The 25,440-nt window shown below is 39.2% G+C and overlaps 6 protein-coding genes across 6 annotated transcripts in view; 1 reads left to right on the top strand and 5 right to left on the bottom strand.

The window, feature by feature from the left end:
- The window catches only part of LOC6648657 (irregular chiasm C-roughest protein), a 29,104-nt gene extending 22,698 nt beyond the window's left edge, over window positions 1–6,406 (top strand). Inside the window, exons 3-8 of the mRNA XM_002070925.4 lie at window positions 2,074–2,596; window positions 2,676–2,876; window positions 3,356–3,568; window positions 3,859–3,961; window positions 4,049–4,597; window positions 4,753–6,406. Coding sequence (XP_002070961.3) covers window positions 2,087–2,596; window positions 2,676–2,876; window positions 3,356–3,568; window positions 3,859–3,961; window positions 4,049–4,597; window positions 4,753–5,471 — 2,295 coding nt within the window. The 5' untranslated portion in view covers window positions 2,074–2,086 and the 3' untranslated portion in view covers window positions 5,472–6,406. The remainder of the gene's footprint in view (window positions 1–2,073; window positions 2,597–2,675; window positions 2,877–3,355; window positions 3,569–3,858; window positions 3,962–4,048; window positions 4,598–4,752) is intronic.
- Window positions 6,407–10,786: 4,380 nt separating this feature from the next.
- On the bottom strand, window positions 10,787–11,712 carry LOC6648656 (estradiol 17-beta-dehydrogenase 8). The gene is made up of 2 exons (XM_002070924.4): window positions 11,631–11,712; window positions 10,787–11,568 (listed from the first exon to the last, which is right to left on the bottom strand). The coding sequence occupies exons 1-2, from the start codon at window positions 11,671–11,673 to the stop codon at window positions 10,865–10,867; spliced, it is 747 nt and encodes a 248-aa protein (XP_002070960.1). The 5' UTR covers window positions 11,674–11,712; the 3' UTR covers window positions 10,787–10,864.
- Window positions 11,713–12,753: 1,041 nt separating this feature from the next.
- On the bottom strand, window positions 12,754–13,218 carry LOC6648655. Its single transcript, XM_002070923.2, has one exon. It carries the CDS (start codon window positions 13,216–13,218, stop codon window positions 12,754–12,756), a length of 465 nt encoding a protein of 154 aa, XP_002070959.2.
- A 315-nt stretch (window positions 13,219–13,533) lies between these two features.
- Window positions 13,534–14,715, bottom strand: LOC6648654. The gene has a single exon (XM_002070922.2). It carries the CDS (start codon window positions 14,713–14,715, stop codon window positions 13,534–13,536), a length of 1,182 nt encoding a protein of 393 aa, XP_002070958.2.
- A 3,204-nt stretch (window positions 14,716–17,919) lies between these two features.
- Window positions 17,920–21,015, bottom strand: LOC6648866 (probable WRKY transcription factor protein 1). Its single transcript, XM_002070920.2, has 4 exons — window positions 20,958–21,015; window positions 20,181–20,881; window positions 19,559–19,631; window positions 17,920–18,692 (listed from the first exon to the last, which is right to left on the bottom strand). The coding sequence occupies exons 1-4, from the start codon at window positions 21,013–21,015 to the stop codon at window positions 17,920–17,922; spliced, it is 1,605 nt and encodes a 534-aa protein (XP_002070956.2).
- Window positions 21,016–22,014: 999 nt separating this feature from the next.
- LOC6648865 (putative protein TPRXL) lies at window positions 22,015–23,057 on the bottom strand. Its single transcript, XM_002070919.1, has 2 exons — window positions 22,985–23,057; window positions 22,015–22,919 (listed from the first exon to the last, which is right to left on the bottom strand). Exons 1-2 carry the CDS (start codon window positions 23,055–23,057, stop codon window positions 22,015–22,017), a joined length of 978 nt encoding a protein of 325 aa, XP_002070955.1.
- Window positions 23,058–25,440: the final 2,383 nt, after the last annotated feature.

Genomic DNA, 25,440 nt, shown 5'->3' with positions numbered 1-25,440 from the left:
AATTTTTTTCCTTCTTCGTCTTTGGTTTTTTTTTTTTCTTTCGTCTGGTTGGTGTATTTCGTGGGGCGCCAATTTCCGTATAAATGCAATAAAAACAAATAATAGCGACGAAGTACAAGAAAACAAAATTAGTTGAAAAGCAATAGACGCCAAAGTGGCGGAAGCCGAACTACTATGAACGAAAAGGAAAGGAAAGAAACGACAACGAACGAAAAAAAAGAAGAAAAAATGCGTGAGAAAATTCGAGCATAGGGCACACCTGTACGGCAAGTGAACACTGAACGAGCTGCTGACAGGTGGCTGTGTGTGTGTATGTGTGTGTTAAGGGCAAGCGAAAGGTCTCCAAAGTGCAAGGTTTAAATAAATGCCAACACCAGGGTGGAGTATGGCTGGCTGATTGTTTGGATTGGCTACGTCATGTATTGCATGTGGTTGCAATTTATTAAACAAATCTTGTTTCGATACCACAAGGAAGAGAGAATGTGTGTAAAGTATTTCAAAGGGTGTGTATCTCTGTGTGTGTGTGTGTGTATGTGTGTCAGGCAATCAATATCAGTAAAAAGGGTTTTATGCATGGCTTTTAAAGTTAGCTAGCCAATTACAGGACATTACCAGCCCGAAGTTCAACAAGAAAAGTTCAACTCTAAGCATAATAATGGACAAATCAATCAATCTATCGATAATATCGATAATTACTTTACAAGCTTGTTAATTGGTCAATTTTATATAGGAAAATACAAATATCGATAGACATATTTAAATGGGACATGAAATGAAAATTGAATATTTGATATTATGCATCAATAAATCGATAAAAATATAAACCTATCAGAAAATGACATCAAAATTAAATTTTCGATAACAAATACGACATCAAGCCTTAATCGGAAAACAGCAAACAAATCGCAAATCTATTAAAAATCGTTATGACCAAGATTTAACGCTTAATCTTCGATTTTTCGACTAATCTGAATATACAAATCGATAACAAAGTCTTTTCACATATGACTATGTAAAACTATATACAATTTATTATCTTTTTTTAATAGTTCGATATAGAACCTTTTGATTTTTATGAACATTTTTTCTATAATTCTTCATTTTAACGAAAGCCTTATTCAGTAGAGAACTAAATGATGACAGTTTATTCAAGCCAAAATAAATCTTTGAAAGTTGTCACAACTGTCAGTTAAAGTTGGGATCCTTTTCTCCTTGATTGTTACCCCAAATTGGCCAAAGGAGCATCAAGTGTTTCGTATTCCTCATGCAATCCTTCAGTAAAATCTTTTGAAGAAAATATGTGTCTCCTTTTTATGAACGAGCGTTATGACTTGCCTCGATGAGTCGTATAGAAAAACTCGTATGTACATACTTATATTTTTCCTTTCATCGGTCTTTTGTCGTTTGTTTTATTCTCTTTTTGTTCTTGGTAACATTTTTACACATTCCTTGTTTATATGTTTCGTTCGTCGTAAATTCCTTTTGCAACAACAACAAGATGCCGCCGTTCAAGCCTTTCGTTTACCCACCCAGCCAACCCGTTCCAACGTGGCTAATTTGAATGTAATTCGGTTTTCCCACTGCTCACGTTCATACGAGGAGGAGCTGCTGCTGTTCAGCCGAGACTGTGCAGACACTTTACAAGCGCGCCGAAAGCACATAAAAACATAAATAAAACAAAATATATATACAAAAAAAAAAAAACATGAGCGCCAACAAACGGCAAACAATAAACGCAATAATAAGTAATAAGACCCTGAAGCAATTGTTCAACAACAACAACCGCCAAAAAATTTGTACAACAAAACGCGATATAATAAAAAAAGAAAAAACGAAAAAAAAAACCAAACAAAAATGACAAAAAAAAAGAGCGAAAAAAATCATGTTTTTATAGGGTCTTTGTTACACCACACAAAAAATTGTATACAGACATTTGCTTTCAAGGCGCAAGCAATGTGAGTCAATGTCAGCAGACTAGCCCAAAGGCACTCACTCTATATCTATATCTATCTCTGTCTCAAAGCTATTCTCGATCTACATCTGATCAATTTGCATTTTTGCTTTTACTTGCAGTATCAACATCAAAATGAATGCATCAGGGGTCATGCATCTGTGCCTCCTGTTGGCCATTCTTATGATGGATGCGGTGGCGCCTTCATCACTCTATACCAGCTATCAGAACCAACGTTTCGCCATGGAACCACAGGATCAGACAGCTGTGGTCGGGGCACGCGTTACTTTACCCTGTCGTGTCATCAATAAACAGGGCACACTGCAATGGACCAAAGATGACTTTGGTTTGGGCACATCGCGCGATTTGAGCGGCTTTGAGCGCTATGCGATGGTCGGCAGCGATGAGGAGGGCGACTACTCATTGGAAATCTATCCCGTAATGCTGGACGATGATGCCAAATACCAATGTCAAGTGAGTCCAGGACCAGAGGGTCAACCGGCCGTAAGATCGACATTTGCTGGCCTCACAGTGCTTGTACCGCCAGAGGCACCGAAAATTACCCAAGGTGATGTTATCTATGCCACCGAGGATCGTAAAGTGGAGATTGAGTGTGTGTCTGTGGGTGGCAAGCCCCCAGCAGAGGTAAGTTTCGAAAGCATACTAAATTCGTTCATTGTCATTCGTTCTACACAATGTATATGTATGTGTGTTTTGGCCGCAGATTACCTGGATTGATGGCTTGGGCAATGTTTTAACGGAAAACATCGAGAATACGGTTATACCGTTGCCCGATCTACGTCGATATACGGCTAAATCGTTGCTGCGACTTACACCAAAAAAGGAGCACCACAACACGAATTTCACATGCCAGGCTCAGAATACAGCTGACCGCACCTATCGCTCAGCCAAAATACGTGTCGAGGTAAGGAAAACCAAAAACCAGACAAAAACCCATCCCCATCCCCTACCCCTTGCCCGGCATGCTAGGCGATTACAGTTTTTGCATGCCACTTTTTCGAAAGTGGTAAAAGTGATGGAAGTGGTGATGTGGGCATTTGATGGCCTGGGGAGGGGAATGTGTAGGGGAGAGGGGCTTATCTATAGACCTGGCACAATGCGCTGACGCGTCACAGTCAACGCTTCGAGCCTACTATCAATTTTACGTGATGTTGCCCATTGGGCCGGAAGACCACTTCAAAAACCCTCTCATCATGGGGATGCAAACATTTTGTTTTTTGTCCCCTTTTGGCTTTGTGTTGGCTATGACAGTGACAAGCTAATTCATGTTCTAACCATAATGGAGCATAGACCCTGACAGACAGTTGGGATGAGGGACTTAATGAGTAATTAATAACTAATTGCATTTTCTGTCATTTTCATTTTTTCCTTTCTGACTTCCAGGTTAAATATGCGCCCAAAGTCAAAGTAAATGTAATTGGCAGTAGTCTAAAACCTTTTGGCCCACTTGTTGAATCGCAACCCGGTGTCATTCCACGCATTGTCGAGCATGCACAGGTGCGACTCGAATGCCGGGCCGATGCCAATCCCAGCGATGTACGCTATCGTTGGTACATCAACGACGAACCAATTGCTGGCGGTCAAAAATCTGAGATGGTAAGTACAACAGCAACACAACAACATAAAGAAGGCGGGGGGTAAACTGGAACTGGAACTGGTTCCACATTCCAGATGCCAGATCAAGTGTAGCCGCATAATTAGAGCAACTTTGCAATAGAAATGTTGCCCAGGCAATTACGAAACGAAAAAATAATAATAATAATAATAATAAGAAGAAGAAAAAAACCAGTTAGAAGAGGCCGGAAAGGCTTCTAGTGAACAACAATGTTCCCACAATTTGCTAAACCAATCTCTCTCCTCTCCCCAATTCCTTTGTACCAATGCAGGTCATACGCAACGTGACGCGAAAATTCCATGATGCAATTGTCAAATGTGAGGTGCAAAATAGTGTGGGCAAGAGTGAAGATAGCGAGACTCTGGATATCAACTGTAAGTTTCACACCAAACAAGAAACACACACACATACACACAGTGATAACTATAACTTCTGCTTTCCATCATCATTATGCATTGCAGATGCTCCTAGTTTCAAGCAACGTCCACAATCATTGGAAGCTGATTTTGGAACTATTGTTACACTTAATGTCGAAATTGATAGCAATGTTCAGGCCGATATCGTTTGGATTCATCATCCAGGCAATCGAGTGGTCGGCACAAGCTCGAATCTTACATTCAGTGTGAGTAATGAGACAACCGGTCGCTATTATTGCAAAGTGAATGTACCCGGCTGGTCGGAAATATCTACGGACGCCTATGTCTATATGAAGGGCTCACCGTCAATTAGTTCGGCGCGTACCCAATATGGTTTAGTGGGCGACACAGTGCGTATTGATTGCTCGGCAAGCAGTGTGCCGCGAGCACGACATGTTTCATGGACATTTAATGGACAGGAGATAAGCTCAGAGTCCGGACATGACTATTCCATACTTGTTGATGCGGTGCCAGGCGGTGTGCGTAGCACTTTGATCATACGCAATAGTCAGGCGTATCACTATGGCAAATACAATTGCACAGTGGTCAATGATTATGGTAATGATGTGGCTGAAATACAATTGCAGGCAAAAAGTGAGTATTGATCCCCCAATTTTACGACTACTTAAACCCAGTTTTGATTTTACGACTACCTTAATTTTTTTTTGGAATTTATTAAAGTTTTATTATCAATGCTTATTAATTTTGTTTTCCTCTCTGATTCTTTCTTTCTCTCTTCTTTTTCCTAGAGAGCGTCTCATTGCTAATGACTGTTGTGGGTGGCATTTCGGCTGTGGCCATTCTATTGGTCATCATCATTCTCATTGTTATCTATTTCAAGTGCAAGAAGCGCACCAAATTACCGCCAGCTGATGTGATTAGTGAACATCAGATAACAAAAAACGGCGGTGTTAGCTGCAAACTTGAACCCGGTGATCGTACTTCAAATTATAGTGATCTCAAGGTGGATATATCTGGCGGTTATGTACCATATGGCGATTACAGCACACATTATAGCCCACCCCCTCAATATTTGACCACATGTTCAACAAAATCGAATGGCAGCTCCACAATACTTCAGAACAATCATCAAAATCAATTGCAACTCCAACAGCAGCAGCAACAGCAGCAACAACAACAGAATTCACATCAGCCAACCGTTGTGCAGAGTGTGCCAATGACTTTTCTCACAAATAGCAGTGGTGGCAGTTTAACTGGCAGTATTATTGGGTCACGGGAGATACGACAGGAGAACGGTCTGCCAAGTCTTCAGTCGACAACAGCCTCGGTGGTAAGTTCCTCACCCAATGGCAGTTGCAGTAACCAGAGCACGGCCACCACAACCCATCATGTGGTGGTGCCCAGCTCAATGGCATTGAGTGTCGATCCGCGTTATAGTGCCATCTATGGTAATCCCTATTTGCGTACATCAAACTCTTCGCTACTGCCACCGCCCACGGCAGTCTAAACCATCGAAAAAGAGAGAAAAAATCGACGCAAAAAGAAGACTGATCTCAATTGATCGCATTTTCATATACTTTCTTCTGAGAAAGATACATAGTTGCGGGGAAAATATGACAAACATAGGTATATAATGTTTTCCCCTTGGGTGGGTCGTGAAATAATTGAATTAGAGAGAGAGCTACCAAAAATTTGCCACACAAACATGTCTGAAATAAGAAAACAAAAAAATATAGCATATTTAGTAGGGCATCCATTAAATGCAAACTAGAATACCAATTATATTTACAAATTATTAAATTTACGCATTTGGTTTAAATGAAAACAAAAAACAGAGTCAAAATATTTGCAAACCTTTAGCTAATAGTTAAACTATTTTTTTTTTGTCAAACTAGAACTAAGATTGCTTCTTGTTAAGAAAACGCCTTAAAAACAAAGGAAATATGAAAAAAAGAAAAAACAATTAGACATTATTTGGTGGGCAGCGGGGGTGTGGTCGTTTTTTGCTCGTCGTGTTTCGGCAAAGATTGTGAAACAAACTTCAAACTTCTCCATCTTTCTCTCTCTCTCCTTCTCTCTGTCTCTCTAGCTGAAGTTCAAATAAATCCAGCCCCCGCTAAAACACAATTCAAAGAAAGAAAAAAAGCAAAAAAAAAAAAAAAATCTATTTAAATGATTTAGCTTAAGAAGACAAAAAATGTATGCCAAAGTACCTGATAGTATTTAAGTTGAGAATCTCCCTAAAACATAACTACTATAAAACCATAGATATCGAGTGTGTATGTGTGTGTGTGTTTTGTTTTTTTTTTTCTCTCTTGCCTAGTCGCTTAAGTATCGAATCCAATTGTAGTATTAAGTTTAGACGTATTTTAATCTACATTAAATATAAGTAGTCCGCCTTAACTTATGACACGCCCATATACATAAATACCTACAAATTTCATGAAAAAATTAAAGCAAATCAAAATAGAAAAACATCTCTTTATCCTTGCACTATTTTAACATTAAACCCAACTAGACTGAAATTTACCAGAGACAACTTTCCGTTTTACCACTAAGTTTATAGTAGTATCCATAGATGGATGATATACATATGTATATACATAGATTCCTCCTTAATCCAAATTTATCAATGGATATAGTATGGTTCCGTTCGTTTTTCTAAACATATGCACCAAGATAATTTGGTAATTTTCATAACAAATTTCCTTAGAGTAATGACGCTTTTTAAAGATACATCTACTTATACATATGGTGGTCCGATATTTATTGAATTGTTAGCTAAATTGATGAGATTATTGGTGCTGGAATCTGGAATCTGGAATCTATATGTACAAATACATATATATATATATATATATTTATAAGCCCGAATTGTGTATTTTGCTTTGCAAGGATATTAAACTAGAAATTGCAGTTGAATTGTGCTAAGTGTACTTCTAAGTGTATAACGGTAAATCAATATCCTAGTTGTAGTATAACTAATCTCGATATATACATATATAATAGTTATACCTACATTTACATACAAACACACACACACATATACATATATGTACGCTACATACATATATATATATAAATCAACCATTTTTTTTCAATCAATTTTAGCATTATTATTATTATATATTTTTTGATATATAAGCAAATGAAAAAAGAAACACGAAAATGCATCATTTTTCATATTTCAAAGCAGCAATTATTTTTCACTTACATTTAGCTGTCGATATTTTTGTCAATAATTAAGTAAAATAAGACAAAAAAAAAACGTGGACAAAAAAAACACAAGAAAAAGATTAAAATAAATGAACAAATGTTTTATGTATAGAAGAAAAAAAACAAAACAAAAAAAGGAACCGAATTGATGCAAATTATAAAAACAAATAAACAGCAGTGAAATGAAAAAAAAAGTTAAATAAAAATTAATAAAAAAAAAAAGGAAAACGTTTTTTTTCTCATTTCGTTGAACATCAAAGTAGGAAACAGGAAACGGGAAGCTCTACCGAAAGTCAAATAACAAAATCCCCGAAAAATGTCAGCTGCAAAGCTAAAAATCAAACAAACAAAATGTGAAATTAAAAAAAGGACACCCCGCCCACCACCAAACACCCGCCAAACATGATGTGTGTGTGTGTGTGTGAGTTAATTTATGGCAAAGTAAACTCAGTGTTCTAGCCCAGACCAGAGAGTCGCAAAACCAGTTGACAGTGGGCAAACAAAACGGCTCGCTAAGCTCGACTAAAAATGCCTAATGAGTGCGTGTTGGGGTAAGTTGTCACACACTCAGCATGCAACCACCCCCACAGCTCCAGCACCAGCCCCAGCCCCCTCTTGCAACCCACTAACCTCTTCGGGCACTATAAAGTCCGGGTCGAGTGTTGGGCCACAAGAAATTTTTGCGGCTATGGCAACAAAGTCGCGCACAACGCACATTAAACAAAATTAGTTGCCTTTGTCATACATTCTTTCTCCCTCTCTTTCGCTCTCTTGAAAAACAGGAGCGACCCCTGTGAACTGTCACATAAACGAGTTTGTGTGTGTCGATAGGTTGATGGGGTGGAGGGAAGTGCGAAGAACCCGTAACTTGCAAAGGGTTTCAGTTAAGGGTCTCAGGTCATACGTGCACTTAGGCAAAGGAAGTTGCAATTGCGGTTAGCTGTGTTAATTAGCATGTTTTCTGTTAAGATACTATCAACTTGCCACTGCCCCACACACTCATTCCAACCACACACCCCTCACTCACCCACATACTTGTAGGCTCGCGAAGTTAAGACCGTGATAATGTTGGGTGTTATACGATTCTCATAAGATGCATTTGCGGCTAACTCTCAGGACACTATCAAATCACTGTAATCACGCGTGACTAACGCACCTAACTCAAGAAGAGATAGAGAGAGAGAGAGAGAAAGGTGAAGAAGGACAATGAGAAGATATACTAAGCTCATTGAATGAATAGTGAGTGCTTTTTATTTTGTTGCATTTGTTTTGTCATCACTAATATAAACATGAACACTTAGCCCACCAAAGACCGTTGACAACTTGGCAAGTTTTGTGGCACCTTTTGTTCGTACATGACTTCCTTGCTTTGTTCTACATCCCACATCCTAACTCGCCACCCAGGCTCATTTCCATTTCCATATTCCGCAACGTAAAACCCTCAACGAGCCTTTTCCACTGGCATCCCTAGTCTGCTTGCCCCAATGGCAATCTTCTTCTTTATCCATTCGCATTGTCCGCTGTGTTCGCGGTGAAGTCGTGCGCAGAGCTCCCAGCGCGTTAATCACCGAGCAATGCGAACCCGTCATCCGCTTTCTTCTACTTCTCCTGGTCTTGGTCTTCTTTGACTGCTCCTACAGTTTCTTTTTTTATGAACAATTGGCGGCCGCAGTGCGCATCTCAGGAACTGCGAGAGCTGCAGACAAAAAATGGACACGAAGAGTTACGATTTCATTAACATGAGATATGGCAAGTGCCATGAGGGTCGAGGGTTCGAGTTGCCTTTTTGGAGTTTGGGGAGGAGGGAGAAAGGGGACTTTTAGGTCGTCCTGGGTCATATGGGGTGTTAGTAGAATTGAGGCGACAGGGACACGGACAGGGACGGGGGGCTCCTTTATGGCTCAAGTGTCTCAACAGTGTTGCGTTGTCTCGTTGTCGCACTGCGTTCTGCTTAATTGTTGGCGTGCCAAGCGAGGGATAGAGAGACATAGAGCGTAAAGGAAGCAAGAAGCCACTGTACACTGCAACAAAAAAAGGTCACTCAGGAAGAATAAAAATCTTAGTCCTTTTACACACAGATACATTTCAAATTGCAAGGATTGACCTGTTAACTTGTCTTTCAATACAGTTCATGGATGTTGTTTGATAGTTTATCGAAAAACGGCAAAATTTGGCGAGATTTTCGCCAAGTGCAATGGGAAATTGCCATGCCTTCTGTTATATTGTATGATTAGGCAAATGTTGGGTTTTTGTTTTTCACTATGTTGGCACTAAAAACGAAATGGGTGGAAATGTAAACCCCAAAATGCTTTGGCAAGTTTACTTGTGGAAAAGATAAAGGGCATGATATGGTGAAGGTGGAGATGGTGGCGAGTCAGTGTCGGTGTCGGTTGGTGGTTGATGGTTTTTGGGTTGGGTTGCTTAATGTCGTTTGGGTCTCTCTCTCGCTCTTAGTGCTTGTGTGTGTGTGTGTGTGTGTGTGTGTGTGTGTGTGTGTGTGTGTGTGTGTGTAGATGGGTGGTTGTGTGAATGGGCGGTCGACGAGTGCGTGGGCAAGTTGAATTTCTTGAATTAATAAAATGTCTTCATTATTTAAATTGCACGCACGACCACAGGACGGCGTAGAGAGACGTCAGTGCTGGGGGGGTTAAAACCCACCAAACATATGTGTCGGTCGTTTTCTCCCCTCCCCCTCTCACTCTCTCTCGCTCTCACTCACTCTCTCTGTTTGTGTGAGTGTGTTTGTTGGTCGAGTTAATTAGCAGCTGGGGAATTGTGAAATATATTAATATTGTACATTTCTACCCCCACCCAATCAGCATACAGCAAAGGCAAAAGCAAAAGCAAAAGCACCAGCCCCATGACCCCACAACAACAAACTTCTCGCTCAGGACCAGAATACAGGCAGCCGTCACTTTTTCGATGGTCCTTTTGCGGTCGCTTTGCGTATAGAGTGTCCTAGGAGGGGGAAGCAGGGACAGAAAGGACTGCCGTAGAGTGGATGGCTCCTACTATCTGCTAGTCCCATCTTTCGTGTTTCGTGTGCGATGTCAATCAACTTCAATATGTGTGTGTGTGTGTGTGTGTGAGACAGTGCAAGTGTTTTTGTTACAACTTGGCATACTTTTAGGATCCATGAAAAAAAATAATAATAAACCAGAAATACAATTAAATTTGACTATCATTTGGAATTGTGAAATTTATGGATGGAGTATCCGTGTTGAAATTGTTAAAGTTGTTAGTATAAAAAAATATATTCAAATTTACAAACTTACATAATTTCGACTACTTTTTATTAGGATGTTCTTATTTCTCAAAGGAAATAAAATGATATTAGTTTAATTTTCTTTTTGAAACTTTTCTCGTATTTGCTGATCGCAGGTCTTCTATTCTACAAAGTTTTTCGGTTTCAATTATCTACTGTAGAGAGAGTTTTGAAAACGAGAACATGCCTTTATCGTAATCAGTAGACAACATTAAAAGCTTTTAGCTTAGATGTCGCCAGTGAGCCGCTGTGACGTGATCCACAAAAAGCTATAAATACATAAATAAATATGAATCTTATCTATATCATAAAGAAAAAAGAAAACAAGTTATGTGTGTTTATGTGAAATTTTCTTTATTAAGCGCTTATAACAAGTAAATGCAAAATATTTGTTGGTTCTATTCCAAATGCTCTCCTGTCTATTTTAGACCGCCAGTAACCTCAATGGCCGCTCCATTCACATAGGACGCCTTCTCGGAGGCCAGAAAAGCAATCACTTCGGCAATTTCATCGGGCTTGCCCATACGTCCCAGGGGACACCGTTGCACCACTTGCTCTTTGATCTTATCGGGAACGACAGCCACCATTGGCGTATCAATGTAGCCGGGTAGAACGCAATTGACACGTATCCTGAATTTGCCAAACTCCTTGGAGGCCACCTCCGTGAAGGAGATAACCCCCGCTTTGGTGGCCGCATAATTCGCCTGACCCACATTATTCATGCGTGCCACAATGCTCGAGAGATTGACAATGCTGCCGCCGCGTTGCTGCTCCTCGGCGATCATGGCACGTGCAAAATGCTGTGTGACCAGAAATGTTCCCCTCAAATTCACATTAAAGACATCATCAAAATCGGCAGTGGGCATCTTAAGTAGGTAATTGTCACGGGTTATTCCAGCGGAATTGACAATAATGTGAGGGGCCTGTTGCCACTGGGCCACCGCCCGAGCCACAGCACCCTTAACACTCTCATCGGATGAGACATCCAACTGCAGGGCCACCGCTGAGTTCAATTCTTTGGCTGTCTCCTCGGCGGCTTGTAAATTTCGATCGGCAGCTATAATTTTAGCACCATCTCGGGCCAACAGGCGACAAGTTGCACGTCCTATCCCAGAGCCAGCACCTGATTTCAATCAAGTGAGATAAAATATAATCAACGATCGATGGATCATCAGTCCAACTTGCCTGTGACAAAGGCTATCTTCCCTGCAAGTATTCCGCTGGTCATTTTGCTTGTCTAATCGTTCAGCGGCAGATGGCAACTGGCATATTGATACAGGTGGAGGAGTAAACAACTCGCCATATAGCCAAGCTTTTGTTTGGATTATTGCAATCAGCTGTTATCGCAAGTGACAAGAGCTTTCAGTCGATCACTTTGATTGCATGGAATGCCTAAAACTATGCAACAAAATTTTATCGCATTTGAACAATTAGGGGAAATAATCTGTGTATCGTATCAGATTTTATCTGAGACATTAATTAAGCCATAAAATACAATTCAAATGCTAGAGTATTGAAATTTTGCAAGCACATTAATAGGATTTCAAATAAATTTCTTTTTGTGCATTTGTACCATATTGTCACCTAAATTCTCGTAAAACTAACTAAGAATACCGAGTTTGTATATTCTTAGTCTTACTCTTATTATTGGTTGGAGCGAATTAGTAAAAAAAAATTTAAATATGAAATAGATAATAGATGATATAAAAATAAAATGAATTTAAGTTTAGCTCGCTTGATATCTTTGCTTGAAAAAATGAGTTACAACAATAATAGAAGCGGATGAGAATAGGGGAAAGGTTATTAGTAAGCAATGTAAGAGGCCATATACAAGTGCAAAACGATGAAATTACTTCCTGTCAGCAGGTGTCAGCTCATTAGTTCCACGAAACATAAAGAACGTAATTGAACTCAATATCAGAATACACATTAATTAAACAAGTCACTACGCTTGATTCCTAAAGTTACATAAGTAATAATAAATAATTTGTATTTTCCATATTTTAGTGTATTGTTATACAAACTTTTGTTTTTTTGCTTTCAATTTGGCACAACTTGCTAGGATTACAACAATTTCTTTTTTTATTTCTTTTTGTTTTGATCGATATTTTGTGTTGAGGGTTTCTACTTTTAGTATTAGTAAACCACTTATTAGTAAAACCACCAAAGCTTTTTATGAAAAATTAGACTTGCCTCAGAAATTGAATTTCCGAATTTTGTTCAAATCAATTAGCCAATTTATCAAACAGAATCCTGTTATTTTTATGTAGATAAAAATCTATTTGGTTATTTCTTTCACCATTGGCACTTAATCTAACGGTATTAAATAATACAATTGGGGCTGAATGATGGCAGTTTTATAAGTTTTGGTACTGATGCTGCTGCTGCTGCCGCTGCGAGCCAAGCCAAATTGTCGCAAGAATTTCTTTAGATATCGTTTGGGTATGCGGACCAATTGACGTCGAATGATACGCTGGATTTTGTTCCACGGACGACTTGAGCCACGATGATCATCGTCATTATCGTCATTGCCCTCCAGATATGAAGCGTCTTGAGGATTTTGAAATTCCATTGTGTCGACTTTCTGTTGCAGTTGTTTCATCAATTGATCCAATTGCTGGTCACTCAATTGACTGAGATCGATGTGACCGGATTGATCGCTGATGATGTTATCCTCGTCATTCCAACTGGAACGAACTCGATTACAATTGCTTGCCACAGTGGCAGTTGCTAGAGTTAGAATATGAATGAAGATCCACATATGCCGATTCATTGTTGAGATCTGAATAGCTTTTGGCCTATGGGCCTGTCTTAAATAGTCGCAAGCGAATTGAGTGAAAAATCTGGGTCAAGTAGTTTACCAAAAATGAAAAAAAAAATTCAATTCATTTATTCTCTTTGAAAAAATAAACCAAAAATAATAATAATTTCGTTAAGTGGGCTACAAAATAAATTAGAAAAAAAAATCGTTATAAATATAAATATTGTTTTGTGTGTGTGTGTGTGTGTGTGTGCGTTGTTTTTTTTTTTTTTTTGTTGTTCTCGATCGGTCAGTGAACTATAACCAGGGCATCAAATAGTCTTCTCCTTAGATGGCTTGGATGCGGGTACGTTTGTTACCCTTGTTCTTGTTCTTATTCTTCTTGTTCTTGTTTTTGTTGTTGCCTACACGACGACGACGCTGCTGAAGCCTCTTGTTTTTGTTCCTGTTGTTCCTGTTCGGCTGGACACGCTTGCGGATGACGCGACGCTTATTGGGACGACTATTGGTATTGAGCATCACTTTCTGACCGTTCTTGAAATAGCGACGATAGCGTGGTGGAATACGGACACTGATCACCTGTCCAGACTGGCCACGACGATTGCTCTTGCGGCGCAAATTGATGCGGTTATTGTTTTGGGTGGCCTTGCTCTCGGTGGCGCCGGCAGTGCCTTGAACTGGCTCATTTGTGACCACCTCATACTCCTGAGCACCGGCAGCCAATGCCGCTTGCAATGCCTGTTCATCGAGCAGTTCAGGATTGATGGCAGCCATGGCTGCATAGCCATTGTCAGCACCAATTGGAGCGTCATCCTCATCATCCTGACTGGCTTCATCGGCAGCGGCATCCGCATCCTCATTGGCGCCATTATTGTCCACATTTTGACCATAGACAATTGGTATTTGCTCACCATCCTCATTGAATCGTCGCCTGGCTGAGGTGGTGGGTGAAGTGGTGGTGGGTGAAGTGGCGGTGGGAGAGGTGGTTATGGTGCCCGTGGCCGAAGGTATTGTTCCCGTTGAAGTGAGTGTAACTGTTGGTGAGGTGCCGGTGGTAGTACCAGTACCAGCTCCAGTTATGATAATCGGTATCACCGGCTGGCTGCTGCTGCTGAACATATTCTTAAACATAAGGAATTTCTTGAGGAACAAGCGGCCACTGGATGCATCCTTGTTGCCTGTACTCGTACTGCCAGCAGTAGCACTTGCCGATGAAGCGTCCTGTTCCTTAACAAGCTTTTGATCAGCGATTTGCACACCATCGCCAGCTACCACAGCATCGTTTGCTCTCAGACGTCTAACCATCGGCAGAGATGAGGTGCGGAGAATATCACGTTTCTCGGCCATTCCGCAACCAGCCAAAAGCAAGAGAGTGGAGGCCATTAGGCCCAGGGATAACTGTAGCTTCATTTTCCTGGATTTGATTCTGGCTAACGAAACTACTCTTCGAGAACTTTTCGTTTGCTGCTGCTGCTGCTCACACCGATTGATAATCAATGTTTGATACATTATCCCGCAAATTGAATGCCTTTTATACCTCCAACCCAAACCCCTTCAAAGAGATCACAATAAGAAAAAACAACCTAAACAAGAATGGGGTGGGGGAGAAAATAGTTGAAGAAAGAAAAAAAATTTCAACAAGGCAAATAACAGAAAAAATGCAAATGACTTTTTAAAGTACACGCGAAAGTTTGCCCAAAATGCCCATTTCAATTGAATTCAAATTCAATTTTCGGTGGTATTTGGCGTGAAAAACGCTTGCAGCTATTTAATTCTGGAGTTGAGTTGAGTTCTTCGTCGTCATCGCCATTATCATTATTATTATCATCATCATCCCCATCATCATCATCATCATTACTATTATTATTGTCATCATCATCGCCATCGTCACAGACGTTCTGCTTATCATCATTGCGAACGGAGCGGAGCGGAGTGAAGCGGTCGTTGGCCGAAAAGTGAAAATCTAGTTGACCAATTGCCCATTGCCCATTGCCCATAGCATTGAAATTGAATTTCTAATTGGACAACCGAAGGTTCACCGACACATAGCAGCATACCAACAAATAGGCCAGAGGCCCAAAGAAAAAAAATCAATAGAAAAGAAAAAAAACCGCTAAAACCAAGCAGCGTTACTTTTTTTTGTTCTTAAAATGTTAAGAATTTTTCTTCTTCAATCAAATCAAGTGGACTTAAAACATTTCTTTTCCCTTGGCAACAAATTACAGGACGCAAGCTAATAGCAAAAATTTTAAATTTTTAAACGGTTAAACTCTTATCTATGTTAATTTAGTTAGCTACCAGTTAAACTAAAATATTTCAAAAGGGACTATTGTAAGATTATTTAGAACTGCAAATTGTTAATAACAAAGTTACGCTAAACCAGAGGGCCGGGGCTAACTTCGACCGCGTCAAAGTTTGTATACCCTTATCAAAGTCACTGTTTTCTACCGATGGTTCCTATTATATAGTCACCCGATCTTTATCAAATTCGGCAAAGTCATTAACAGATATATTAAACTAACAAATGTCTAGGAGGAGTTTGCGCTGATCCAGACGGACGGATGGTCAGACGGACAGACGGACGGACATGGCTATTTAAACTTGTCTCGTCGTGCTGATCAAGAACTTATATACTTTGTATGGTCGGAGATGCTTTCTTCTATGCGTTGAACACTTCTGACCAAAATTAATATACCCTTTTTGCAAGGGTATAAAAAAAGTCTTTAAGGTTTTCTGAAACTTTGACAGCTTTTTTAGTGTGAAGACATTAAATGTAAGCTAATTGAAGGGACTGTGGCTTTTTTTTCCAATTTCAAATAATTTGATTGGTAGTTCTCGCTTTCGATTCGAAGACATATTACTCGATTTCATTCGTTTGACTTTTAGTGAGTGGAATTAAAAGCAATTGCACATTACGTTTAGTCCTTACAAATATTTTTCTACCAATTTTCAATAGGTTAGATAAGTCTTAAGTTAATAAATTTGCTGTTGTCTTTAATTAACAAAGTCGGAAAAGTATATGAGAGCAATCGAAATGTAATTTACCCTTCATATTCATATTGATAACAACTCGGAAAAGAGAACAGGCCTGGTGGAAAAAAAAACTTTTTGGTTTTATATCAACAATGGATTAATTCAATTAATTCTGAGATTTTGTCATCATTCACTTGACGATTAATACAAAACGAAGCGAATAACACGAACACAAAAAGTTTTAAAAGTGAATATTCGACTGAAAGAATGTGATCATGTTTGATTTACACTCTGCAACTAAATATGATATTAAATTAGTTCACAAATAGAAAGCAAAGTGAATAGTTCGAAAAACTAAAAAGTAATGGAAATAAAATTCAGTTTCAATGTTAGAGATTTAAAGTAAATTGGCTGTATTAAGGTACTTAAGCTACAAATATTAATATTTCTTTAAGCCCTGCCGTTTTTAATGAATTTCAAAACGAACTGGCGGGTTCGTGCGATTGCAATTTGTAAACACGTGAATTTTGTAAAGTACAGAGTAAATTATATTGTAAAACCAAAATTGTTTCTGTGCTGATACAAGTTGACATATATTATTCATATTAATTAAATTCCAATGAATCCATTCATTGCCAAAGCTTTGAAATGTACAAAGGCATTCAAAACAATCAAATAATTTGAAATGTTTCATTTTATTAAAAAAGTTTTAATAGAAACTAACTAACTCTGTAGCAAATTGTATAAGAATACACCAAATACTTCGCCGATCTTACATAAAACACTCAAAGATATATGTAAGTAGTCTATCCGGACGATTTTCATACTTTATCTCACGTAGGCAATAAATGAAATTTATCTCAAAAGCAATAAAATTGGCGGAGTAAAGTGAATAGACACAGACGGATGGACGGACATGGCTATACTCAGCTGTTCATGATGATCGAGAATATGTATACTTTATGGGGTCTCTGTGTTACAACAAATATCTGACCAATTTTATAATATCCTTTGCAAGGGTATGAAAACGATACCTCGGTTGGACTGAGCCATCGACTAGACCATTTCTTATGTACAATAATCACATGTATTTCAAAAATCTATACAGAATAAATGAATACAAAAATCAGAATTGCGATACGAATGCATTCGAAACATTGGAACTCATTATTTCCAATAAAAACCCATTTATTTCATTTTTGGTTCGTTTGAATGATGTGCGACTAAGTCCTAGTTCAGCTTACTCTTTCATTCACACTCGAAGTTCATTTTCATTCAATTCATTTATTTCGTTTCGTTTTCAGTTGACTTGAATTTAATTTTCATTTTATTCATATAAATTGATTACCCGAAGTGATCGTCATAACTAGTTTGTTTAACTAAAGTAGAATCCAAGCATTTGGCGTTGCTTACACGGCGTGAAGTTGTACGTAAATGCTGCAGCGCAACACTATTATTACGTATACGCAATGTGCTCTTATAAGGGTGGTATAGGGCTATTTATATTGCGCCTTAATATCTTTTAAGTAGGCAAGTTTACAAGTTGCACTTTGATTGCTGAGCAAACATTTGCTAACAAGAAAAACGAAAGCCTACTGACTACTGTAAAGTTTCTCACTAATAATTAATTAATTTAAAAAATGCCTTTTCATTATTATGGGTATATTCTTTTTATTCGCAATTGTTTTTTTTTAACAGGTCATCATCAGACATATGTTTCTATGTGTACGGAGTTCCTTTCTAGTTGCGGCGGCGACGGTTACGACGGTTTCTTCTCTGGCTAAGGCGCTGGTTGCGGCGGTTGCGACGGTTCAGACGCCGGCGGGCATTCTTGTTACGTTGAGCCAAACGGCGACGTTGGCTTTGGTTATAACGTCTCGCTGCCAAATTAGCACGTCGATTGCGGCGCTGCATCTCTTGGGTACGGCGACGAAGACGGCGCAAACGATTGCGCAACTCCTTGTTGCGATCCTCCTGACGACGGATCTCATATTCAGTTAGACGATCCTGCAATACCTGCACGTTGTTACTGTGGCTGCTGGGGCGAGAGCGCCGAATGGCGTTGCTGTTGCTGCTGCTGCTGCTGCCGCTGTTGTCGTGATTAACACGGACCAATTGATTGGAATTATCATCACTGAATTCATCCTCATCATCGCTGTCGTCGTCGTTATGGTCCAACTCATTTTCATCATCAAAGTTGAACTCGCCTTGATGGTCATTGTCCCCGTTATAGGCACGCTCGGTTTCAGTGTCGGAGTATTCATAATTTGAAGATACTGGCTCTATTAGACCTGCAATTTCTGTCGATGCTGTAGGTACTGACGTTGATGTCTCGGTCGTGGTGTAGGTGGGGCTAGTGCTTGTGCTTGTGCCGCATGATGAGCTTCCCTTCAGGTTTAGTAGCTGGGAAATACTTCTACCCTCGGCCTGATCGGTTGCACGTTTAATGAGACGTAATTTCAAAAGTGAGTCTTCCTCTAGATTGTCACTCTTGAGTCCATTGCTGCGAGCGACTGCGTAATGAATGGTAGGAGATAGAATTGAAATGATCTTTACTGGTGGAGGCGAAGACAAAATGATGTGATTATATAGATCTTACCCCCAGCATTGGCCAAGGATGCTGCCAATAGCGATAGTAATGCGTAAGCCAAATACTTCATGATATTATTTTTCAATATCTCTCAACTTTAACTTGGTTATAGTCCTGGCTGCTTGCCTGGATGAAGAACACCGATTGACTGTGATCATTGCCATCGGCAACAGAAGATTATATACCCCACGCTCTATTTCTGCGTCTTGCCGATTTCCAAAAACAAACCTTTAACAAATAATTCTCATTAACATTTCGCAAAAAAACAATAAAAACAAGAACAATATTAAATTTGCAAATTTTCAATAAGTAGGTATAAAGTTGTTCTTGTTTTTTTTTTTTTTTTGCATAAATTTTTCTTTTTAGCTTGTGTGAATGAACTAGATTGACCCAGCAGCAGAGACAAAGTTCGCAACTTTTGCCAAATTCCATGCAAATTTCGCAAAAGTTCGAATTAGAACAATGAAGAACATTTGCGGAAGGGTGTGACTAATGAGTCTTATCATCGTTAAATAAATAACTATGTATACAACTTATGGCTTAACTCTCTCTAATGATAATAGATCAAATGGTCGCCTATCTCGCAAGAATTAATACATCTCTGCGGCAAAAGCCAAGCAAAACAATAACAAATGAATTATTGTTGAGCGTTTTGTATTTTGGAAGTGAAAAAAGTAGTTAAAAACAAAAGAGGTAACTTAACCGAAAGTTAATCAAATGATTTAGCTTTGGTTGCTAATTAGCATGGATTGTGGACCAATCGAAAATATTATTAGACTATTTCCAAACCATGTACCTGATGCAGGTGATCATTAGTATAGGCCGAAATGCGGAAACTGCGTCCCTTAAAGTATGCAATAGGCTGTAAAAGATTTAATTATTATTTCATCAAATTTATAACTTTTCGTAACTTATAAGTATTGTGATTTTTTATTTTATCCACAGAAAATTCGAAAAGCGAATTATTGCAGAGAGAGAGAGAGAGCGAGAGAGGTAGAGAGTTAGAGTGAAAGAGTATCCTACAGTCAAGACAACTAATAATCATTTTTGTTATTGCTTTACCTCATTGTCTTTTGACTGTTCAAGTCTTCAGCTTTATGTAAAATCTCCAGTTGATGTTAAGCTAAAAATGCCTTAGGAATGTCATTGGGATTGATTTATCTGATCATAGTGTTTAGCTAGCACAAAAGTAGGCTATTGTTTATACTCATACTCAAATCAAACGCCTAACTACTGATCTTCAATCTTGCCATTAATTAAGAATCTGAATGGGCAAAAACGACTAAAAGGGCTGTAAGGATCAGAGATTGATAATGCATTGCGTTATGTTTTATATTGTTGGTTTTCCGTTTTATTTAAAAGTCATTGTGAAAGCATGTCAATCGATCGTAATCGTAATTTAGACACGCACACGGATCAGACGCCTGCGATTGGAGTTACCCTGACGGAAACGTTGCATCAGACGCAAGTTTTGGCGGCGATTGCGACGCTGGCGCTGCTTGTTCAATTGCTGGCGATGGCGACGGCGCTGCTGCTGTAGACGTTGCTTTTGGCGACGACGCTGGTTGTTCTGTTGACGACGACGGCGTTGCAGCTGCTGGCGGCGCTTCTGCTGGCGACGATTGCGGCGCAACTTGTTAATACGACGACGCTGTTGGGCATTGTTGCGTGTGGCACGGGCAGCATTTCCGGCAATAGCGTTTACATTATCTTCGTCATTCTCGTCATTGAAGGCGGCCAAATGTCCATTGTACTCAAATTGGTTATCCTCATCGTCATTAAACTCATCATCATCATCATCATTGTTGTAGGCTCGGCTGCTGGCGCTGGTGGCGGTGGGGGTGGAGGTTGAGGTGGATGTACCAGTACTAGTTGTTGTTGTTGGACTAGTACTTGTTGGAGAAGTAGTGGGCGAAACGGGCGATGTAACGGTAGTAATAGTGGTAGGAGCTGAGGAGGCAGTAGTACTGCTAGAGGTGCCCTTCAGGCTGTTGATAAGATCGGTCAACTGGGTAGAACTGAGACGTCCCTGGGCGGGAAGTTCGTCATATTGACGACCAGCAAAGAGCTTATAGGCTCCGCGTTTGCCCTGTTGATGCTGCTGGGGCTTTGCTGTAATGCAAGGAAAGCAGAAAAGAAATATGTTAACTTAGATGGGAGGAATTGGAAACCTTGCGCTGGAACTCACCAATAACTGTGGCTGCCAAACAGGCGACCACCAAAACTAATCCCTTGATCATATGCATGTCCTTAATGCTGTAACTCTGTAACTCTTCTCAGTTGCTGAGCTGTGAATTGACTGACTTACAATGTTTACAACATGGCATATTTATATGTGGCCAGAGTTCGAAGTTGTAAGCTTGTAAGTTGTAACATCTAAATACATATACATCTATTCTAAACTAATTAGTAGGCCTCGACAAAAAAAATGTTACATTGCCCTGGCCTACAACACCAACACCAGCACCAGCAGCAACACCAATACCAAGACCAAGACCAACACCAACACCAAACACCAAACACCAAAAATCTGCATACATAAGGTATAGAAATTTTGTATTAAGAAGAAAGAAGAAAGGCCAGGCCAAAGGCAGGCAAAAGCAACTCAGCAACCCAGCAACAATATAGCCAAAAACGAAGACCCAAAAAGCCGCATAAATTTTTACATAATGCCATAAATAATCGCTGTTGACCCGGCGCAACAACCTCGTTACCTCAAGCAGTGCGAAAGGGATGCATAGAGTGCTAGCAGAGCTATAGATTTGCATAGATTGCTAGCTAGAAAGACCATCGATCGATCGATCGCTTGAGCGCTACCTCGATTAGTATTAGCATATTCATATACACATTCTTATACATATATGAACACACACACATGTGCATGTGTGTGTGTCGATTTTCAAGCTTTTGTTCTTGATTTTAAGTTCTAGGTTCTAGGCCTGACCTAAGGGCGAAAGTGTACCCAATGTCAATGAACCTTTTGACACAATCAATGAACTAATGTTCGATTCCAGAGAAATGAGATCACTTTGAAACTAACTAAACATATACATACATACATAAATACGTACGAGTATACCATTTGACCCACTTTTCTTTAAAATGTTTGTATCCCCAATCCTATTTAATTAATCATTGATTGATTATTTCATTGCATTCGTTCAAATTGCTTTTATTTGCCAAGATCAAGTAAAATATTCAAATGGATATATTTCACATTGCGCCATTCATTTGATTCAACCGGATTACACAGCAATCACACGACGACCACGGCGGCCACGGCGACGCAAGGCCTGGCGGATGCGTCTCTGGTTGTTGCGACGCTGACGGCGACGTTGGCGTTGTCCTTGCTGGCGGCGACGCTTCTGCTGATTCTGTCTACGGCGACGCAGGCGCTGGTTCTTATTGCGATTACGGTTGCGACGCTGACGCTGGGAGCTGTTGCGACGCTGTTGGCGTCTCAGGCGACGCAAACGCTGGGCATTACGACGGTCCGACAAACGCTGGCGACGGGCCAGGGCACGAATGCGTTGGTTATGCTGCCTCTGCAATTGCTGGACACGACGCCGAGTACGTCTCTCCATTTGGAATTGTTGCCATTGCTGTTCCGTGGGTCGCAGACTTTGACCGTTTCCGGAGGATGATTGCTTGCCGATCGCTGATGCTGGAGCTGCCACCAAATAGAATTCATCATCATCATCATCATTACCATCATCGTGACCCTCAACCTCATCATCATTATCATCGACATCAACATTATCATCATCATCGTCCTCATCATCATCGTAGGCATTTCGAGCCAATTCGTTAGAGTTCTGAATCGCTCTACCCGTGGCGGTCCCTGTTGATGTTGGGGTGGCGGTGGAGGTACCTGTAGAAGTGGTCGGTGATGACGTAGGAGACGATGTTGAAGTGGGGGAAGTTGAGGTGGGTGATGTTACTGTTGTCGTGGTAACCGGTGTTGACGAAGACGATGAAGAGTTACCAAATTTGCTGCTCAGTTTGTTTATTATCGATGAGGTGAAGCGACCCTCGGAATTGTAATCGTCATCATCATTGTCATTATCAATAGAATCGTAGTAATTGCGACCCATCGACGAGCGCAGGCCCAAACGATAATTCTGGGATCGTTGGCGCGGCGCATTACGGCCTGAAAGGACCGAACCAAAAGAATTAGCTAGGAACAGAACTTGACTCCGATCAAGGACAACTTACCCAAACCTTCAGTTGGTTCCACTAGCAAGGCGCATAGCATTAGCGCCAGACTCAAAGGCAATAGACAATGCATATCGAAAAATTTCTTTTTTCTAGATTTTTGTTCAACTTGTTAGGACTCCTGGACTTGTTGGACTTAGAGCTCGTCACTTGCCACTGACTGACACCTCTAGATGGCCCAATGATTATATACCCAATATTTCGGATAAGTCTTTCTTTTGGCTGCCAGGTCAAAAGTGAACATCTGTATTATGGTATTTTTTTTCTCCCTCTCTATTGGCGAATTTTATGCTAATTTGGCAATTTTTCTTCATCTTTTTGGCAGTTCGTCAAATTTTGTTTCGAGACATCAATGATTGATTGGCCCCCCAAACAGTAAGCAAATTTGAGAGAGAGAGAGCGAAGAACTTGACCCCCCATAAGCCAAAATTTTTGCAAACATTAGCAAAAATCTAAAGATCCAAAAGAGTTAAGCAAAATATGGGAAAGACGAGGAGAATGAGGAGCAAGAAGAATTGCTTAGAATGTTCAAGTAGGGTCAAGACTAAAAAAAAAACACAGAAAAAAAATCCAACATCAACAATACCAACCTAATTGTGTCAAAAGAATTTCCAAACTTTGTATACATATTTGCATGTATGTGTATACATATATATGCTCACATATATGTATGAATTCACCAACCAATTATACAGTTTCTATATTTCCAATGATATTTTTAAAGTTAAAAGAACATAATTATATAACTAAGTTTAATTTTAAATAATGTTCTAATCTAATCAGCAGTCGTTCGACAAATAACCAACCCAGTTGAAATTCACTTTGAACAAAGTGCAATATGAGTGATTAAAATTAAACTCCGTACTATGTGAAGCGGCATCACTTAATTAGATCGACTTAAGAAAACTAAAAGACAACCATACTTTTGTCTTAACAAACATAACAAACATAGAACACGACTAGAATTATAGTCAGCCACACACAAAAGTGGAAAAACACTTTTAAACAATCTCAAACTAGCCTAAGATTTCGTAGATAAACTTAATATTTTTTACTAAATAAAATTCACTAAATAAAGATTGGGTTTTATTTACCTTTCCCTCGAGTCCATAAGCAATTGTTATAGTACCCAGTTTTTAAGTCTGCCACGGAAATATTCTCTTTAAATGCTGTTTTTTTATGCTCTAGAAACAAAAGGATATAAAAACAAACAAAATCATGAGTGGCATCGTTTCCGATCTCCATACTTAACGATTTCTTGTTTAATTGGCTTTATTTAGGTTCTATGCAAAGCAGTTTTCATCTTGAATTTAGCAAAATACCGACAATTCTCTGATAATCAAAAGGATTAAAAATTTTAAGATTGATTTCATGCAATCAAGCAAAAAAAAATGCTTAGAGCCAATATTAATATCATTGATGAAGCTAGTATCAGAAAAATCAAGAAGTATGTAATTTGTTTGGGGAATTGCCAACTGAATTACAAACTATTTCAAACTAGACGAAAACTACATCCATACACTAGCCTGGGATTGGAGCCCGAATCCTCGTTATTCAGTTGCCCAAATGACTGTGCCACTTAGACAACTCATCTACCGAGGACTGCTGAATAGTTTTTAATTTAAACTATTTTCACTTAATGCTTGAGAAAGATTCACACAGATCAAAATCTGTCACCTCTCAATGAATAGAAACTTCAGATTTATACAGAAATTGATTTATAGCTAACAATAAATTATAAAACTAAACCAAATTAATCCAATTATAATTTTTATATGGAACAAATTCATTGTGCAGAATATGAAATCAGAAGGAGTTGCTAGTCGTGGCCTGAACAATTCTCGATTGTTAACTTTATTGGTTTTATTTTTCATTTTTAGACTTGTTGGAAGCCGTCTAAGTTATGCCATCAAATTGAAAATGAAAATTGAATATGTTTTACAAATAGTGGAATATGGATGAACGACCTTGAATACGTTAATAAATAGATTTTTTTTTTATGGATAAGTAGATTTTATTAGCTTATTTTCATGACAAGGCCCATATAAATAGGTTAAATCTCAAACAATGTTTCAGATTGAGTTAACTTTTGGTGAATAATTGAGCAAGCTCTGTTAATTATTACACTTTTTTAGTTGATTTAACAATAATTCAAAGGCTGTGTGCTAATATAAGCTGCTGGGGCATGAAATTCCATTGTCTATTTTGGACATCGGCCAGCTTGAATTCATTTTATTAGCCACGTTTGTCACCTACATAAATCATTATCAGTTCATTAAGTAGAGTTTTAATGTCAAGAAGAGCCTTAAAAATAGAAAAAGGAATACTCCTTTTATCTCTTCCTCTGAGGACAGTTACAAGAAAACAATAAAAAGAGGCTCTAGACGCTTCTCCAAGCGATTAATTTCCATGAATCTAGAGCGTATTCTGATTTTGATTCTGAAATGCAAATTGGT

This window comes from Drosophila willistoni, unplaced genomic scaffold (assembly GCF_018902025.1).
Source record: "Drosophila willistoni isolate 14030-0811.24 unplaced genomic scaffold, UCI_dwil_1.1 Seg143.1, whole genome shotgun sequence".
Taxonomy (NCBI): Eukaryota; Metazoa; Arthropoda; class Insecta; order Diptera; family Drosophilidae; genus Drosophila; species Drosophila willistoni.
This window is presented reverse-complemented; position numbering and strand designations above follow the sequence as displayed.

What these genes read in the sequence shown, in the direction of transcription:
- LOC6648656 (XM_002070924.4), bottom strand. Translation starts at nt 11,673, where the DNA reads ATGACCAGCGGAATACTTGCAGGGAAGATAGCCTTTGTCACAG. An exon ending in GAAGATAGCCTTTGTCACAG is followed by an intron (nt 11,569 to 11,630) that starts GCAAGTTGGACT and finishes GATTGAAATCAG; the next exon opens with GTGCTGGCTCTGGGATAGGA.
- LOC6648655 (XM_002070923.2), bottom strand. Translation starts at nt 13,218, where the DNA reads ATGAATCGGCATATGTGGATCTTCATTCATATTCTAACTCTAGCAACT.
- LOC6648654 (XM_002070922.2), bottom strand. Translation starts at nt 14,715, where the DNA reads ATGTATCAAACATTGATTATCAATCGGTGTGAGCAGCAGCAGCAGCAA.
- LOC6648866 (XM_002070920.2), bottom strand. Translation starts at nt 21,015, where the DNA reads ATGCATATGATCAAGGGATTAGTTTTGGTGGTCGCCTGTTTGGCAGCC. An exon ending in TTTGGCAGCCACAGTTATTG is followed by an intron (nt 20,882 to 20,957) that starts GTGAGTTCCAGC and finishes CTTGCATTACAG; the next exon opens with CAAAGCCCCAGCAGCATCAA. An exon ending in ATCGCAGGCGTCTGATCCGT is followed by an intron (nt 19,632 to 20,180) that starts GTGCGTGTCTAA and finishes AATCTTTTACAG; the next exon opens with CCTATTGCATACTTTAAGGG.
- LOC6648865 (XM_002070919.1), bottom strand. Translation starts at nt 23,057, where the DNA reads ATGCATTGTCTATTGCCTTTGAGTCTGGCGCTAATGCTATGCGCCTTG. An exon ending in GGAACCAACTGAAGGTTTGG is followed by an intron (nt 22,920 to 22,984) that starts GTAAGTTGTCCT and finishes CGGTCCTTTCAG; the next exon opens with GCCGTAATGCGCCGCGCCAA.